We start from the raw sequence: 17,411 nt of genomic DNA, 5'->3' as shown, positions 1-17,411 counted from the left end.
GCTTTCTTCTATGTTTGCGCAGAAAAATCTAATTATTCCGATGAAGGAATGAGTCATAAATGCATCCATGTTTTAACTATAGACCAAATGATGAAAACCTACATTAACAAAACAAAATCCATCTTGTTAAATCTCAGTAGGTCGCCCACTGTACATGTGGTCCAGAAACACGGTCTGCACACAACTAGCTGACATCCATGAAGCCCTAAATCTAGGACTCTGTCTATACAGGCTTCTATAGTCAAATCCTTACTGTTGTGCGTTCAGCCATACATGCAGACACATCATTCACACACCAATTCCCTTGGTATGTGTGTGTCTGTGTGTGTGTGTGCGCCACACAAGAACCACAGAGGCATGCTCACTCATAGCTCACTCATGCTTAACACACACACACATTTATAGACACACATTCACTGACAGCACGTTTGCATTGCCTTTGTGTCTCATCTATCAACCTTCAGCACTTCCTTCAATCCCATAGCACTGTTACATTTAAAGCTAAATTCAACCATTAAAACCATTTATTTTTTGTATTATTCCAGTGATCTTAGGTGCTTTAACAATACTGGTGCACCTCAACATACCTCTCATAAACTAAACATTTGATTCTATCCATCCTTCATCAGACACACCCTGGAGCTGATGTCAAGCTCACACTTTCACTTCTCTTCCAGTGCCTATATGAAACTGCATGGATTCAGATCACGTCGTTTTTTTTTTTTAAAATGTTCTACTCCATTTCTGCATTTTACAGATCACAAATGTCACATAGACTAACTCGCTCAGACATCATGCTACATTGTGCCTGCAGGTGCTCCATTTTTAGTGATGTGAAGTATCTAATACAGAACTGTCTTTCAGCCCTGAGACCTAATATCTGACGCCAGAATCTGTGCTGCTGCACCTTTAAAATACAGCAATGTCATTCAACACTAAACATTTACAAATATTAACATTTATAATATATATATTTATAATACACTTTTAATGAAATTCATTAAAAGTGTGAAGCACGTGGATGTATGTATTGGTTAGGAGACAAAGATGAGAATGAAAAGTAAATTCAGAGATGGTAACAATATGCCTTTAAGTCGTTTTTTTGTCTGGATATTTATTTGTGTCTGATTACTTTCAAACTAGCATTTATCAGCATGATACAGTGCATGCATTTCCCTTGATGTCAACTATTAAATTAGACCATTGCCTCTACAGCGTAACAAATCTTACAATGTCTAAGGAAGAGTATGTGTGTTTAGTCTACTGTGTTTAAGTGATGCTGTTACCTTGGTTTTATACTGAGTATGTCAATCCTGCATTGTGTTGATGTTTTGTTATGTCTTAGCACCAACTAACCTGCTTTCTCAACAGTGTATTTGGTGAAGTAAAGTGGCTGCAACTGTCCCAGCAGGATGTTAAATAATGATCTGTAGGAGGAGAAAAGTGGGCTGCAGTGCAGCTTGATGTTGATCAGAACTTGGCTCTGTTTTCTTTCAGTGGTCTTACTTTTAAACCAAAAGCTTTCTCTGTTGTTTTGTTATTTCTGGCTGAATGTGTCTCCTGGGTCTACTTTTGTTTTTTTGTCTTTTTGTCATGGAGCCAAACACACCCATTTAGATAAAAGTCATTAGTCACAATTTGAAATTAAGATCAACTGTGCCATGATCTCATGATCTTAATTAAAATAGAGCTGTACCAGCAGCTGGCTAAATAGCCGACTACTTACCTCAGTCTGGCCAGCTAGTTTTACTGACCAGACAAACAGAAACCCTTGTACTTCTGTAATGCAGTCTACTATAACTACTACCTTTGTGAACTACTAATACCTTCATTTTTATTTGTTGTTGACAATGTGCCCACACATTGTTGACTCAACCCCGTGGTCATTTTTGAGGGTGTAGTTTGTGGTGTTGTTTTACTGGATTGCATGCAAGTTGTTTTGAAAATACAAATAGCAGCCATTAAACTGAGTCCACAGAAAAAAACAAATATAGTAGTCATTTTTCACAAAAACTAGATATCTTAAGTACAGCAGAGCTACTGTGCTGCTCTGCATTATATACATGAAATTCTGTTTTTTTTAGTCACTTTATACCACAGCAAAGTCACATTTTGAGGTGAGCTACTGACTGATAGCTAGACAATGTGATGAACGTGATGTTACTCAGAAATACAAGTTAGATGTTTAGATGTCTGATCAGTCCCAAATTTATTCAGCAGCACAAAAATGACAACGACAAGGAGTCCTACAACAGATGGTTTGGCCCCCACAGAGCCCTGATCTCAACATCATGGAGTCAGTCTGGGATCACATGAAGACACAGAAGCAGTTGAGACGCCTAAATCCACAAAAGAACTGTGGCGACTTCTCAAAGATGCAGGAACAACCGACCTACCAAGTACCATGAAAGACTGTGTGCAGGTGTACTGAAGAGAACTGCTGCCGTATTAAAGGCAAAGCATGCTCACATCAAATATTGATTTCATTTAGGTTTTTGTCTGTTTACTGAACTTTGTATGAAATGATTAATAAAAACTATTCATAGCATTATTTTTGTAAGCATCCTCACTTTACTTTTAGTGCCTAAAACTTTTGCACAGTACTGTACATATGATCCATTGAAGAGTTAATTTGCAAAAACAGATAAAAGCCATTCGAAAATGAATAAACAAACACCTGTTTGATTGATACTCCCTGGAGCGCACACACACAAAAAACATTATTTAGGATAATAAATGCATTTATTAATAAATGCATTCATTAATAATAAATGCATTTATTATCCTAAATCATTTTGAGTGTGTGCACTCCAGGGAGTATCAATCAAACAGGAGTTTGTTTATTCATTTAAGAATAGCTTTAATCTCTTTTTGCAAATGAACTCTTCAATTTTAATATTACTTTTCAATCCAATCTAGTACATTACATTAATTTGGCAGACACTTCTCTCAAAAGCAATTTACAATTCACCCTGCGCAGCCCAGGTGTCATTTGGTAATCAGTGTCTTTGCTCCAGGACACTGACATGTAGACAGGATTGAACCACCGATGCTTTGCTTAATGGCCAACCTGCTCTACAACTTGAGCTACTGCTAACCTGTTAACTGATTAAGTTTAAACTAGTTTGATAAACCAATCCTGACAAGTGCACTATGTGGAATGAAATGATTTTTTTTTTTTTTTTAAATTAAAAGCTGATTCTGTTTCAGGATGACAGTGGCACTGATACAAGGATGAAAATATTGTGGGAGAAGTGAAGAGAGGAGGAGGAGGGGGATTTTAGAGGCCATGTTAAAGCCCCATTATGCATTTTGCTGTAATTGTTATTGTGTATGGCTGAGTAAGCCACTAAAAGAAAACTCAAGAAGACAATAATGTGCAATTAGTTCATCTTTGTCAAAAACAAGACAAAAATATTAGTTTGTTTTTTGCCTACTTATACACTACATTCCTTCACTCCCTTAAGCCCAACAAACATTCAAATAAAATATTATATACTGGCCTATATATGAATGCTAATACAATGCTAATACTAATGTTCACTGCCTTCCTGGAATCTGGTTGTTCAAGTGGAGCTGTGGTTTGTCTCTAACGCAGACAAGGAATGATTCTGCTGAATGAGACATTGCACATTTCTTCTGAGATGAAACTTTGCAATGCAATGTCTTCTTGTAAACCAATAAGGGGAAAAGAGCAACAGAGGGAGTGTGTGTGTGTGTGTGTGTGTGTGTGTGTGTGTTTGTGTGTGTGCCAGAAGCTAAGTGCTCTTCCAGTCAGTCAGTCTCAAACCCACCCAGGCTAGCACACATCCGGCCAAGAAGAATGATAGACATTTAGATTTCAAAAGCTGAATTTATGTGAGAGAATAAAAACTGATCAGAGGAAGAAAAAGATAAATAAGCAGGTGTAGAGAAAGATAAATAAGAGCCGGTTAGACTAGACTACAGTCACATCTATGGCTGAACAAGCTTAGAGGGAAGATAAGAGTAGGAGAGAGATAAATGAACAGAGGATTAAGCAGGAAAGGAAAGAAGGATGGAAGGACAGAGAGACAGATGGAGCTCAGAAAAATACAATATTCAAAACAAAGAAATACTGGCTGGTTCAATATATATATATGCACTGCAGCTGATCAGAACTGAGTCAGGTTTTTCCCTTATTTAACTGCTTGCCTGCTGCTAAAAGAACATTGCCACCACAAATTAACAAATGCTTAAACCGTAGTCCAATGTTTATGTAAATATTTGGCTTCACCACAGAATGATGCAAAACCAATTTGTGAAGCTATGGATTCAATAATTGTTAATATGGTTGCTTAATGTTACTACAATATAATGCAGTATGATTCCTCTAAGAAATATACTGAATAACTGATGTGAGCAATATAACAGCATACAGTATAAGCATAGTTTACAACTCTACTTCCATGTTGTTATGGGTTTACTACCTCCTGGAGCTGAGTACTCTTCAGAGTCGTATTGATTGTTGCTCTAAATCAATTCCTGCTTCACATTCTCAGCATATTATTTGAGCAAAAGAAGAAACCAAAATATATTGAAAGCAAATTTCACCTCGCCAGGATTACACACACAGACAGCATCAGTGTTTCTCCTCCCATGTCTCAACCAAGAGCCCATTTATCTCCATCATTGATCAGATTGTTGATGGTCTAATATTACCACAGTCAGCAAACTCACTGTTTCTTCATCCTCTGTAAACAAGTTGGGGCAGTTAAGTTTCTCTTAATGGAAAAATAATTTCCTTCACCCCCTGTTTCACAACTTTTCCCAGTTCAATTAGGAACCAGTTCTCAATGCCCAACTCTACTGCTTACTCTCCTTACATCTGACTAAACATGTGACAAAGTACAAAGTAAACAGCCACGACAAATGCTCCAGATTTCAGCTGTATTTTTCTTTATGTATAACAACATGTACACTGGACTGATAAAGTCTTAACCTTTAGAATAAATGTATTGATTATAATCTGTGTTCTTACACTCTCCTACAGGTGTAAGAATACAAATTCTTTACATTTGGTGCAACACTACAGGTAGCTATCTTTAGTCCTGTTACATGCCTCCACATTGTTCACTACAGGTGTAAAAAACAGAGACAGGAACTCAGATGAAGCTAGACAGGCTGATTAGACTGTAGCCTGCTCGCTTCATCTTCCACAACTGCAATAACCTTTATTCACTGTCCACAAAAACAAACCCCTTTAATCCAGCTGCAGAGATTTTTCTTCTCGGGCTGCAACTAATGATTATTTGCATTATCAATTAATCTACCCATTATTTTCTCAATTAATTGATTAATCATTTTGTCTATAAAATGCCCAAAAACAGAGCCAAAGGCAACATCTTCGAATGTTTTATCTGATCAACAGTCCAAAACGCGAAGATATTCAGTCAGCTATCATGTATGAGACAGAAAAGCTTTCAAATCCTCAAATTTGAAGATCTGCATCCAGCAAATAAATTTCTCTCTGAAAATCAACTAAATGATTACTTGACTTCTTGTTTCAGCTCTAGTTTCCCCCATCTAACATAGAATATAACAGTCTATTTCAGGCTTCTCGCTTTTAGCTGAGGGACAACAGTTAACAGTAGATCTTATCAGCTGTAGCTAATTAATATTACCAGTACCTTGACCCAAAAACAAATTTAAATTATTGTTTGTTATCTGGCTAATGTGATCTCTGCAAGCCAGTGTTTGAACAACTCAGACAAAGATGTATTCTTAGAGAAAAAGCCATCACTCTAGATTGTTATGATATCTGAAACAATATAAAAGTGGAGTTTGTCTTTTTGCGGTTCACAAAAAACACTCAGTGTGAAGTCTTTCTCTAGTGAGACGACCTATGTACGTGTCATATGACTACATTAGCAGCTAGCTGGACTCATGGCCTATTATGTCATTCATACCTGTATGTCAGTGTCTTTGACCGGCTCCAGGGGCTCAAAGGTGGTGGCAGCACTTAGACTTTCCAACCTCTGAGAAATGTGGAAGATGTCTAAACCTCTGGAACCGAGGAGGATTGACCTGCGAGTGAGACAGAGAGGTGAATGAATGAATGTGATGGAGGGACTAAACTGAAAGAACTGTAGTTGTACTTGATAGCCACTAGAGGGCACAAGAGACGTTGCTATAATGGCAGTGCTATCCAGTGGTTAAAGATCATATCAGGTCAGTTCTCATGATGTTGTTTATAAGGAAAATCAGACCAAATATTACAATACATGACACTTATAATACATTTAATTGTTTGAATAAACATGACTCGATTAAACATGCTTTCAAAGTTCATAAAAGAAGAAGAAGCCTGTAGCCCAGAATAGTATGCAGATCTTTTACATAGGCTCAGTGAACATTTTAAAAGTGCTGTTGTATTTTATATTTTACAAAAAGAAGTCATATTGACAATTTGGCCAATTAGTGCACTACATACTTCATTTTATAAGGTTCTAAAGATGAAATCTTCAGATACAGCCAACAGGAGCCAGGTGAAAAATGGAAAGGTTTTAGAAATATCTGGAATTTTGGGTTTAGAAGAGATTATAATTAATGCACTAAATCAAATGGTGTTGAATGTCATCACCTGATTAAAAAAAGAGACAAGTTACCAGAATAAAAAGAGCACATCAAAGTGTCAGGTGAAGAGATTCTGAAATTGCAGAAATCTACTCTTCTTACAAATTAGATGTGTGCAGTCCGCATAAATTCTGAGTGCTGCCAGCATACAGACTGTGACAAGGGAGACATTTTTACTATGCTTATGTAAGCACGAGACATATTCCTTACGCTTTTACGTCGGCAGCATCTTGCGAGGTACGGGTCAGGGTGCGGGATCGAAGCCTCTCCCCCGCCTGCTGGATCTCCTGGAGGTTTCTCTCAACGTGTGGCAACTCCGACACGGCCTCTGTCTCTGCAGCTAGCTGCTCAGCCTGCTGCAGAAGCTCCCCGAAACCCTCTGCATCCATACCTCTAGACAGAGAGGAAGAGTGTTTAGGCGTGAATACAAAGACAGTATATGTGATCTACACCGAATGTATGCGGACGTATAAGGCCATTTTGAGCAATGTTCCTGATCAATGAAGTTTTAAAGGATTATTACATCAATGTGGTGAACTGAACCATAATTTGTCAGGTATCTAATTCCTTCAATTAACATTTATTTAACTGTTATTTCCTTCTATAAATTGTTTTTCAGTTGAATTTGTCAGAAACTCTATTGTATCACGATATATATTGCAGTTGCAATATATATATTATATAGTGTGATATAGGAGATTTATCCTTGTTTTGCACACAAAGCCCACAATTTAGTACACTGTGAGCTAAGAATGCACTAGTGCGCACAGAAATTGTGAACAACCTGGTATACTAGAGAACTCTATTGTAGTAGACAACTTGGAAAGTTGAATTAAAAAAAACACAACACAGCCACTGATCAAATCAAAATCAGATCAAGCAGCAGGATCAATGTAAACAGAAAAAAAAAGTGATTCTGTCAGAGCCAAACACTTTATCATGCAACAGCAGAGGGACCTTAAAACATACAGCCACAGCTGGATTTTAAGGTTAAAAAGTGCAATGTTCTTAACAGGCAAAGTGACCTCAATCCAACTGATGATTATTATATCAGATGGAGGGCAAAAAGCCCTCAAAACAAACCAGAAGTGAAGATCACTGCAGCACACAGTTACATTGCTCTATGTATATAAGGGCTACAAACACAGTTTAGTATATGATGTGGATGTAAACAACCTCATATCCAAACTAAATGTTAGGACTTTATACAACACCACATAAGAAGAAAATGTGCATGGATGAATCAGAAACAACACTGCTTCACTCAACTCAGGACTTCTTTTTATCACAAGGAACATTGATTAATTTTAAAAATTAGCTGTATCTTAATTCCATTCTCAAAGGGGTCTTCGGTTTCATTTCAAGTTTCACAATTTCGCTAACTTACTGCCATAAATCTTCAACGTATCAAAGCATAGAGCTCCAGCCATATAGACTGTGAATAAAACATGTATACAGCATACATGTTACCAAAACATCTTCTGACAGCTGACATCAATAGGCACACCACGGTGTGCTGTGGTTGTCAAGTTAGCTCAGCGTTAGCACGATGCTAACCTCCTGGCCAGCTAGATGGTAAAACAACAGAAAGAGATACCTGGAGTGGTCATTTCAAATGTTCAAGAAGGCAACTTAGATACCAAAGTAACAGTGATGCTGAAAACCTCGTGTTTCCCTCGTGTTTGTTAGTATGCTGCTTAAACCTGGCTAGCTTCATGTCAAAATGAATGGCGCTCAACGGCAGCTAACAGGCTAAATGGCTAATGTACGCTCACAATTTGGTCAACTTTAAAACGTTAATATTTACGTTAACTACACTTTGCTGTAGGTAGCTTCATACCTGTTGTGTAGGACGAATGTAAATACGGTCCTGTCTGTTGTCTTCAGGTGATTAGCACTTGTACAGTTTAGCTCAGTGGTACAACATGAACTGAAGTGTGTTATTTGGCCCGGCTCTTCTGGAGAGTACGCTGATTGGACGACACCATGCTCCGTACCGGATATCACACTTGCTCGCCCTCTGCAGGATGCTACACGGCCCGCTGCTCCGCCACTAGGTCAGGAGGACTGAAGAACAACACACCACTGTTAGTATCAAACTTAAACATCATGTCAGTCAGCACGAACTGGCCCATATCGACTCATCTATAGTTCTACTGGTGCATGAATATCAATTCAGGGCAAGCCATGTCTTATATCTGTGGTTTAATCCTAACACTCCTCTATTCATTGCTAAGTCTGTCTTAAAACAACAGTCAGGTGTCCATATGAACAGTGAAAAGGTTTTCCTCGCTGTAATAATTCCTCCTGTTCATACTGGCTATTAAAAGATTCCCTTTAAATGTGCTTTCAATGTGTGTGATAGGGCCAAAATCCACACACACACACACACACACACACACACACACACACACACACACATCAAATAGCATCAAATTCCCTTTTTGTGTTTCCTCCACAGTGTTTCCCTGTTGAGCTGTGGTGGAAGTATAGTAACAAAAAGAGGGACTTTGGTACTAAAAAGACTGTAATGTTGAAAGATATCTACTTGATTTGACTTATTTGGACAGCTGAAGCTTCATATTAGGCTCAGATAAACTTCAATACATTTTTGTACTGAAGGAGGCTTGTGAATTTTGTCCCTCATCACTTACATTGTAATTGCATTATGAAGGGATCTTCTAATGGTCAGTATGAACAGCAAGAAAAACATATTTCAGTCTTCATTTGGGCAGCTGCACCTAAAATAATATTGAAAAAACTCATTTTGTCTCTGTCCTTTTCTTTAAAATATCATAACATATCTAGACATGTTTTGACAGGTAATTTATAAAAAACAAACAAACAAACAAAAAAGCCCAACACTTCAGTGACTGGTGGACTCAGAATTTTTACATCAATTTAATATATGTAGCATCTCATAATTTACTGCTATGTGACCACAGTGTCTCCCACCCAGTCTATGAGCCTAAGACATTTTCTTTATCACACTTGTTTCCAACCTAGAAGTGACCTGATTTACATAGATCACCCCTCAAGTCCCTAGATTAGGCAGAATGTTTTTTTTTCTGAGCAAATGTCTGCTGGATCCCCACCTGCTTTTTTTTGTTTTAACCCTTGCCGTTACTTCATGAGAAGAAACCACTGGCTGTAGCTTGATGAACGGTCTGTTGCTTTGCTGGGACAGATCTGGTTATGTGGAGTACAAACCCCCAGAGCTACTTCATTATATAATGTAATATGCACAACTGTTTCTCTGTTACACAACACAGCAACACAGCAGTGTTTCTGGGACAATTTACTACAAAACACACACATCTTTAACCTGAACTGAGTGGATCTCTGGTTCCATGGTTTCTGTGATCATCAGGTAACCTTGTATTGCGTTTATTCTGGTGCCTTTAGATACTGGAGGCATATTTATGAGGGTGTTATTGTGGCACAAAATCAGGGCATTACACTTTAAGAAAATACAGTCATGAAAGAAAGATATAAAAAAGTTTAATCCAATTCATGAATGAATTAAAAAGAAACAACAAATGTGTAACCTAGAGTGTGTCGACCCTCATGGCTGCCAACTTAAACATTTCATTCAATGTGGATTGTCTCATAATTAAACCTCACAGGTGTTAAAAAAAATTTATAATGAAATGAAAAGAATAATTTTTTCACAGCAGAGAGCTTAACTGTCACAAGAGGAAAAGCACAGGTGTGATTAATAACATTACACATTGTAGGGCACTGGTATTGATCATTATTGCTCATTAGTGCTGCTTCCTGGGACACTTACATGGAACTGAGCCATTGTTAATATTAGTTCCAATTTAGCTTTTCATGTCTTGACAATTTGAAATGTGAAGACAGGAAAGAGGTTGTACTATCAAATACTGTGTATTCATGGGTTTGCACTTTAAAAATAATCATTTTATACATACTGTATATTTTTTTTCAGATTAATTTACTATTATTAACCTATTTAGACATTTTTGGACTTTCACCTACCTATGTTCGTGTTCTCCTGCAATTAACGGTGAATTTACTCTAAACAATACATTTGTTAATTACATTTTTGCATCTCATTAAACTTTTCTAACAAATGTCTGTTCTTTATCAAGACAAAAGGAAAGCCTAATTGTGATCCAGTCTCCAAAACACATTGTTCTCCTAATCTGCCCTGTTTTTTGTGACCCAATTAAAGGGTCTGACCTGCCAATTCGACACTGGCCTACATTTACCCATCATCTCATTGATGACTGTCTGACACAGAAAACCTCAAACTTCTGATATAAATTTTTTCAAATAATAAACACTAGTATCTAATGGTAAAATAAAATTAAACATACATTTTAGAATTGTCTCAGTATTGTTAATATCCCAATAAGTGTTATGTAAATTCCAGGTATATTCATGGACAGTTTTAAAGAGTTTGACCCACTGATGAACAAGACTAATGAGTCTACAGTCATGCTAGCAGCTCTGAGACTGTGTCTGAGTTCAGTGCTTTGAGCTAAATTCTTACATGTCATGTTTACAATGACAACGCTAACATGCTGATGCTAAATAAGTGCAATGTCTGCCATGTTCACCATCTCAGTGTGGGCAAGCCTGTCTGCATACTAATATTTGAAAATTTAAACACAAAGTACAGCTGTGGCTAATGAGAATGTGATTAGTTTTGCATGACATTTAGTCATAAACCAAACTATTGACCTGATTGCAAAAAGTCAGGTTATCACCAATGTTATTAGGATTCATTGTCTAGCCACCAAGTATCTGTGTGTAAAATTCAACTGCAATTCATCCAACAGTTGTTGAGATATTTTATTAAAAAACAGAAATATCAACCTCATGGAGGCATTAAACAAAAAGTCGGGATCCTCAAAGTCAGTAGGATTCATCCTCTGTGGAACGTGAAAGTTTGGAAAAAATCCATCACGTTGTTTAGATATTACAGTCTGCACCAAAATGATGGACCGACAGGTTTCTGATAATTCATAATTGAAAATATGGACCAGTTTTACTCTGATGTAAACACACCTTCATGAGCATCAGAAAATACAAAACCTAGATTTAGTCGGTGCTGTTGAGTGTCAGACTGGTGGTGGGGATACACAGTTTGCATTTCGATCACAGATTGCACCTTTAAACATCTTTTGTGAAGTGTCTCATTGATTAATCTATTATTTAAATGTCTACTTTATAACTAAAGGAGATTTGGTAATAAAAAATGACATTAACTTTTCTCTTGGAAAGACTTACTCAGTCGCTTGCCAAATGTCTTTTTGTCAAACTCTTGAACTGTGCAGCAATGTACATTTTGAAGACACACTATTTGACATATTCAACATTTTGAAAAGGCCTTTATGTTGCATTTTCTTAAACAGCTGAACACATTTGAAGGACTTGCAATATTACATGAAGTAAAAAAAATATTTTACTAAATCACAAATAGATTTATTGGCTCTTGAATGTTTGTACAAAATAAGATTTTAAAAAAGGTCTACAACTACAGCCCACCATCACCCTCAGTCCTATTTTTACATGTCAAAATATTGTCCAGTCTTTCTCTACTGATGCTGTGCTGACCACAAACATTTCTGGCCAATGTTGCACAGATGAGGATCTCCAGAAGACAACAGTCAGTGTGTTTTCTCTGTCCTTCTCAGGAGAGATTCCTCTACTTGAACTGATTGTCAATGAGGGTGCCCTTCATCTTTGCCTTCTTGGCCTCCAGCTCGGCCAGCTCCTGCAGCCTCCTCTTACTCATGCCCTTCCTCTCCAGCTGCTTCTCGATCACTTTGGCATTTTGGGCGTACGAGTCCGCCACCTCCCTGGCCTCGATCTCCTCCTCCTCCTCGTCGATGGTGGACACGGTGACAGAGCTGAACTTGCCCATATCTTTGGTCCGCTTGGTCATCATGACTCGAACCTTCTTGGGAGCTTCCGGCTGCTTCTGGCTGTAGACGCTGGTGTTGCCGAAGCCCTGTCCGAACTTCACGACGGCTCCGTCCACGATGAAGGTGGCCGGGTTGTTCTTGTCCTGGTGCTGGTAGAAGAGCAGCAGGCCGCACTTGCCGCACTTCTTGCGGTACTGCCTCTCGATACCCTCGGCTCTCTTCAGGTACGCGTTTTCGTCCTGCTCCACGTTGCAGAACTTGTGCGCATGTTTGGCCGCGTCGATCACCCTGGCTCGGTCCCGTGGCCTCATCGGCAGCTTCTCCAGCTGGCAGTCCAGCACCAGAACCATCTGGCCGCACAGGCAGTAGTAGACATGGAGAGGCTTCTCTCCGTCGTCGTACTCCTCCCGGTCTCTGGTGTCGGAGCACACAACACTTCTAGACACGACTTTCGGCATGTTTCAGCGACTTAAATGTGTTTTAACAACAGTGCCGTCAAATTAAAAGCTACTGTTGAGACGCCATGGCGACAGTAACAAGACGTGCATTAAGATTTCGGCTCTAAACACAGAAACGACGCAACACTTCCGGTGTACGTTATTCTACCGATTCCGAAGAGAAACCAAAGGTTCCGCCTGGTTTGAACGTTCCGCAGAGGCCAAGGTCAAAATAAACCTACGTTGTTGCAGCCGCGTTCATATGAAAGATGTATTCTTACAAAAGGTCCATTTATAGACTTATCAAAATGCATTTAAACCAGTTTCCGAGCTGATTATGGCCCAAAATAAATCTGAGAGGGTTTGTGACTCTCTCAGATTTATTTTGGGCCATAATCAGCTCAGAAACTGGATCTCAGCTTGGAAAGGTTTTGATTGAAAGGATGAGAGAAAAAACACAGGTCTGTTTTTTTCAAACTTTTACTAAATTTTTGCTCCTTTTCTTGTGCAAAGTGCTCCAGGTCTGTAAACATCCTTCATTTTAAAAGAGTCTGAGAATTAATATTCTGTTCTGCTGGCACCTGGAAGCTACTCGGCATCCTCTTCATCACATTCCTCACATATATTATAAATCCATTACAATTTTGTTATGCTGTTCTATGCTGTATTTGTGTAATGTGTCTTTTTTGTATATTCTGTACACACATCTACTGCACATCTGTCCGTCCTGGGAGAAGGATCCCTCCTCTGCTGCTCTTCCTGAGGTTTAAAGGGGGGTTTTAGGGAGTTTTTCCCTTATTTAAAATCACTGTACAGACTATAAAACCCCATGAGGCAAATTTGCGATATTGGGCTATACAAATAATAGTGCTCAAGAATGTAAAATCAGTCTTTGGTCTATACATGCCTTCACTTTCTGGACAAACCTTTAACGACTTGAACCGGAAGTCTAAACCAAAACATGGCCATCACATTTTACAGTTTTTCCTGCTCTAACAAATCAAAACTGCCTGGCTTGATTTAAGGGAATAAGCCTATATAGGTTCTGCAAACCATACAACATTCTCAAACTGTGGGTCTGAGCCCAGTCTACCTGATGACACCAATAAGCTTTTTTCCTCTTTGACTTGTCAGATTTTTTTTAAATAAATAAACTTAAGTCACTTCAGTTGAAGGGTCCTTGTATATTATGCATGCTGATTGTCATACACTAAGGGTGGGGGAGGACTTGAACTGAATCATTATGTTCATCAGTAACACCTGTTCTTTTCTTACTATGGATAGCAAGGTCTATTCTTACCAATGACTTGATTCATCATTGTACACTGCCTGCACATTATGACCTTTGTTAGATGCAGCACATGATAGTCAGCTTGTTATCCATTAACCTGAATTATTGCCAAAACAGCATGACATATCTGCGTCAAACAAGTTTATTTCAACATTGAAAGACATTCTTAATCATTGCAGCTGCACAGTCGTTCACACAGGCTCCATCACATGGACAGAGAAGGCTGACGACGCGGACCCATCACTGACAGCAACTGGTGTCACATGTCTTTCCTTTGCACACGCAACCAGAGGCGCACTTGCTACAGTCGGATGGGCAGCATGAGCAGCAGCCTGCATTAAGAAAAAATAAGTGTTACTGACAACCCTATGATCATTGATCTATTGCAACAAAAAGCAGCCAAGGCCACCCTTTAATTCCAGGACAAGGATATTACACAAGTCAAAGCATCTTGAGCTAAACATTAAGAGGTTTGGGGTGGAATGAAGTGAACTTCTGTGATGCAGCCAATTAAAGCCACCTGGTTTCCTACATCTTGAGTAAAGAGGCAATTTTAGACAAGGCAGCATTAATTCAGCATGCCAGATATGAAACGGCAAGAAGTCAGTCTTAAAAGAACACATAAGAATCCTACTTGGTGGCTTGGGTGAAGATTTAAAAAAAAAAAAAAAGAAGGCTACTAGTAAAATATATTTCATCAACAGTCACCTTGACTGGATTCAAAATTAAGACACCTGTGAGTTAGATGTGTGTGTAAAGATGTGATTTGACTTACTCTTTTTGCAAGAGGTGCAGGAGCAGTTTGTGCAAGTGCAGGATCCTCCGCAGTTGCAGGTTCCAGCTGAAAGTAAGAACACAAGACATGTCAGCTTTAGGAATTCATTTGTGTATGACAGCAAGTCCTATAAAGTAATACCAGACGAAATATTAAGACCAACGAAATACTTAAATAAAACTTCACTTACTCTTGGAGCATTCGCAAGGGTCCATTTTTCAGTGAGTGGAGTTCTCTTCTTTAGAGAGTGCTGCGTTTGTGTCTCTTCCCGTTGGAAGTGGTGGTATGAGTGTCAGAGAAGGGGCGGCTCTTTTATAGCATCCCGGTAACAACAAGACCGGGTGCAAAAAGCGTCTGTCACGCTGCACGCAGGCACGTAATTGACCATTACAAAGAGGTTTGTGCACACGGCTAAACTACGCAGCTGATTCCCAAAAGACGCCTCGGCGTGTTGTTTGTAAATTACATTCAGGTACGCGTTTTCGTGCTGCTCCACGTTGCAGAACTTGTGCGCATGTTTGGCCGCGTCGATCACCCTGGCTCGGTCCCGGGGCCTCATCGGCAGCTTCTCCAGCTGGTAGTCCAGCACCAGAACCGTCTGGTTACTCTACCGATTCCGATTACAAAAGACATTCTTAATCATTGCAGCTGCAATCAAATACACAGTCGTTCACTAGTACGGCTTTTGTCCGAACTAGTTGGCCAAAAGTGTCACTAGTTGCTGAAAAAGTGTAACTAGTACGAGTTTTTGTTCAACTAGTACGGCAAAGTTGCGAACTAGTTCGACAAAATGTCCAACTAGTGCTGCCAAAGTCTGAACTAGTAGAGGACACTTAAGTTTGATATCAAGGATATCTAAGAGATGCCGAAAGGGCTTTCCATACGCGGCCAAACATGCGCACAAGTTCTGCAACGTGGAGCAGGACGAAAACGCGTACCTGAATGTAATTTACAAACAACACGCCGACGCGTCTTTTGGGAATCAGCTGCGTAGTTGAGTCGTGTGTACAAACCTCTTTGTAATGGTCAATTACGTGCCTGCGTGCAGCGTGACAGACGCTTTTTGCACCCGGGCTTGTTGTTACCGGGATGCTATAAAAGAGCCGCCCCTTCTCTTACACTCATACCACCACTTCCAACGGGAAGAAGCACAAACGCAGCATTCTCTAAAGAAGAGAACTACACTCACTGAAAAATGGACCCTTGCGAATGCTCCAAGAGTAAGTTTTATTTAAGGATTTCATTAGTCTTAATATTTCGTCTGGTATTACTTTATAGGACTTGCTGTCATACACAAATGAATTCCTAAAGCTGACATGTCTTGTGTTCTTACTTTCAGCTGGAACCTGCAACTGCGGAGTATCCTGCACTTGCACAAACTGCTCCTGCACCTCTTGCAAAAAGAGTAAGTCAAATCACATCTTTACACACACATCTAACTCACAGGTGTCTTAATTTTGAATCCAGTCAATGTGACTGTTGATGAAATACATTTTACTAGTAGCCTTCTTTTTTAAAAAATCTTCACCCAAGCCACCAAGTAGGATTCTTATGTGTTCTTTTAAGACTGACTTCTTGCCGTTTCATATCTGGCATGCTGAATTAATGCTGCCTTGTCTAAAATTGCCTCTTTACTCAAGATGTAGGAAACCAGGTGGCTTTAATTGGCTGCGTCACAGAAGGTCACTTCATTCCACCCCAAACCTCTTAATGTTTAGCTCAAGATGCTTTGACTTGTGTAATATCCTTGTCCTGGAATTAAAGGGTGGCCTTGGCTGCTTTTTGTTGCAACAGATCAATGATCATAGGGTTGTCAGTAACACTTATTTTTTCTTAATGCAGGCTGCTGCTCATGCTGCCCATCCGACTGTAGCAAGTGCGCCTCTGGTTGCGTGTGCAAAGGAAAGACATGTGACACCAGTTGCTGTCAGTGATGGGTCCGCGTCGTCAGCCTTCTCTGTCCATGTGATGGAGCCTGTGTGAACGACTGTGCAGCTGCAATGATTAAGAATGTCTTTCAATGTTGAAATAAACTTGTTTCCTTGATGCAGATATCTGTCATGCTGTTTTGGCAATAATTCAGGTTAATGGATAACAAGCTGACTGTCATGTACTGCATCTAACAAAGGTCATAATGTGCAGGCAGTGTACAGAGATGAATCAAGTCATTGGTAAGAATAGACCTTGCTATCCATAGTAAGAAAAGAACAGGTGTTATTGATGAACATAATGATTCAGTTCAAGTCCTCCCCCACCCTTAGTGTATGACAATCAGCATGCATAATATACAAGGACCCTTCAACTGAAGTGACTTAAGTTTATTTATTTAAAAAAAATCTGACAAGTCAAAGAGAAGAAAGCTTATTGGTGTCATCAGGTAGACTGGGCTCAGACCCACAGTTTGAGAATGTTGTATG

General features: G+C 39.2%; 4 protein-coding genes across 4 annotated transcripts in view; 1 reads left to right on the top strand and 3 right to left on the bottom strand.

The window, feature by feature from the left end:
* The window catches only part of nup93 (nucleoporin 93), a 31,369-nt gene extending 22,796 nt beyond the window's left edge, over window positions 1–8,573 (bottom strand). Inside the window, exons 1-3 of the mRNA XM_067589048.1 lie at window positions 8,435–8,573; window positions 6,805–6,987; window positions 5,928–6,045 (exon numbers count right to left, since the gene is read on the bottom strand). Coding sequence (XP_067445149.1) covers window positions 5,928–6,045; window positions 6,805–6,983 — 297 coding nt within the window. The 5' untranslated portion in view covers window positions 6,984–6,987; window positions 8,435–8,573. The remainder of the gene's footprint in view (window positions 1–5,927; window positions 6,046–6,804; window positions 6,988–8,434) is intronic.
* A 2,824-nt stretch (window positions 8,574–11,397) lies between these two features.
* steep1 (STING1 ER exit protein 1) lies at window positions 11,398–13,113 on the bottom strand. The gene has a single exon (XM_067589047.1). The coding sequence runs from the start codon at window positions 12,947–12,949 to the stop codon at window positions 12,272–12,274; it is 678 nt and encodes a 225-aa protein (XP_067445148.1). The 5' UTR covers window positions 12,950–13,113; the 3' UTR covers window positions 11,398–12,271.
* Window positions 13,114–14,345: 1,232 nt separating this feature from the next.
* Window positions 14,346–15,340, bottom strand: LOC137182679 (metallothionein A-like). Its single transcript, XM_067589046.1, has 3 exons — window positions 15,185–15,340; window positions 14,995–15,060; window positions 14,346–14,551 (listed from the first exon to the last, which is right to left on the bottom strand). Exons 1-3 carry the CDS (start codon window positions 15,207–15,209, stop codon window positions 14,460–14,462), a joined length of 183 nt encoding a protein of 60 aa, XP_067445147.1. The 5' UTR covers window positions 15,210–15,340; the 3' UTR covers window positions 14,346–14,459.
* A 733-nt stretch (window positions 15,341–16,073) lies between these two features.
* LOC137182678 (metallothionein A-like) lies at window positions 16,074–17,044 on the top strand. Its single transcript, XM_067589045.1, has 3 exons — window positions 16,074–16,214; window positions 16,334–16,399; window positions 16,837–17,044. Exons 1-3 carry the CDS (start codon window positions 16,190–16,192, stop codon window positions 16,926–16,928), a joined length of 183 nt encoding a protein of 60 aa, XP_067445146.1. The 5' UTR covers window positions 16,074–16,189; the 3' UTR covers window positions 16,929–17,044.
* Window positions 17,045–17,411: the final 367 nt, after the last annotated feature.

Source organism: Thunnus thynnus, chromosome 5 (genome assembly GCF_963924715.1).
Source record: "Thunnus thynnus chromosome 5, fThuThy2.1, whole genome shotgun sequence".
Taxonomy (NCBI): Eukaryota; Metazoa; Chordata; class Actinopteri; order Scombriformes; family Scombridae; genus Thunnus; species Thunnus thynnus.
The sequence above is the reverse complement of the archived record's forward strand: the minus strand, read 5'-3'. Positions and strand labels throughout refer to the sequence as shown.

Excerpts from the sequence above, each read along its gene's own strand:
- steep1 (XM_067589047.1), bottom strand. The coding sequence starts at position 12,949 with ATGCCGAAAGTCGTGTCTAGAAGTGTTGTGTGCTCCGACACCAGAGAC.
- LOC137182679 (XM_067589046.1), bottom strand. The coding sequence starts at position 15,209 with ATGGACCCTTGCGAATGCTCCAAGA. Across the intron at positions 15,061-15,184 it reads CCCTTGCGAATGCTCCAAGA|CTGGAACCTGCAACTGCGGA; the intron begins GTAAGTGAAGTT and ends TCTTACTTTCAG. Across the intron at positions 14,552-14,994 it reads CTGCACCTCTTGCAAAAAGA|GCTGCTGCTCATGCTGCCCA; the intron begins GTAAGTCAAATC and ends TTCTTAATGCAG.
- LOC137182678 (XM_067589045.1), top strand. The coding sequence starts at position 16,190 with ATGGACCCTTGCGAATGCTCCAAGA. Across the intron at positions 16,215-16,333 it reads CCCTTGCGAATGCTCCAAGA|CTGGAACCTGCAACTGCGGA; the intron begins GTAAGTTTTATT and ends TCTTACTTTCAG. Across the intron at positions 16,400-16,836 it reads CTGCACCTCTTGCAAAAAGA|GCTGCTGCTCATGCTGCCCA; the intron begins GTAAGTCAAATC and ends TTCTTAATGCAG.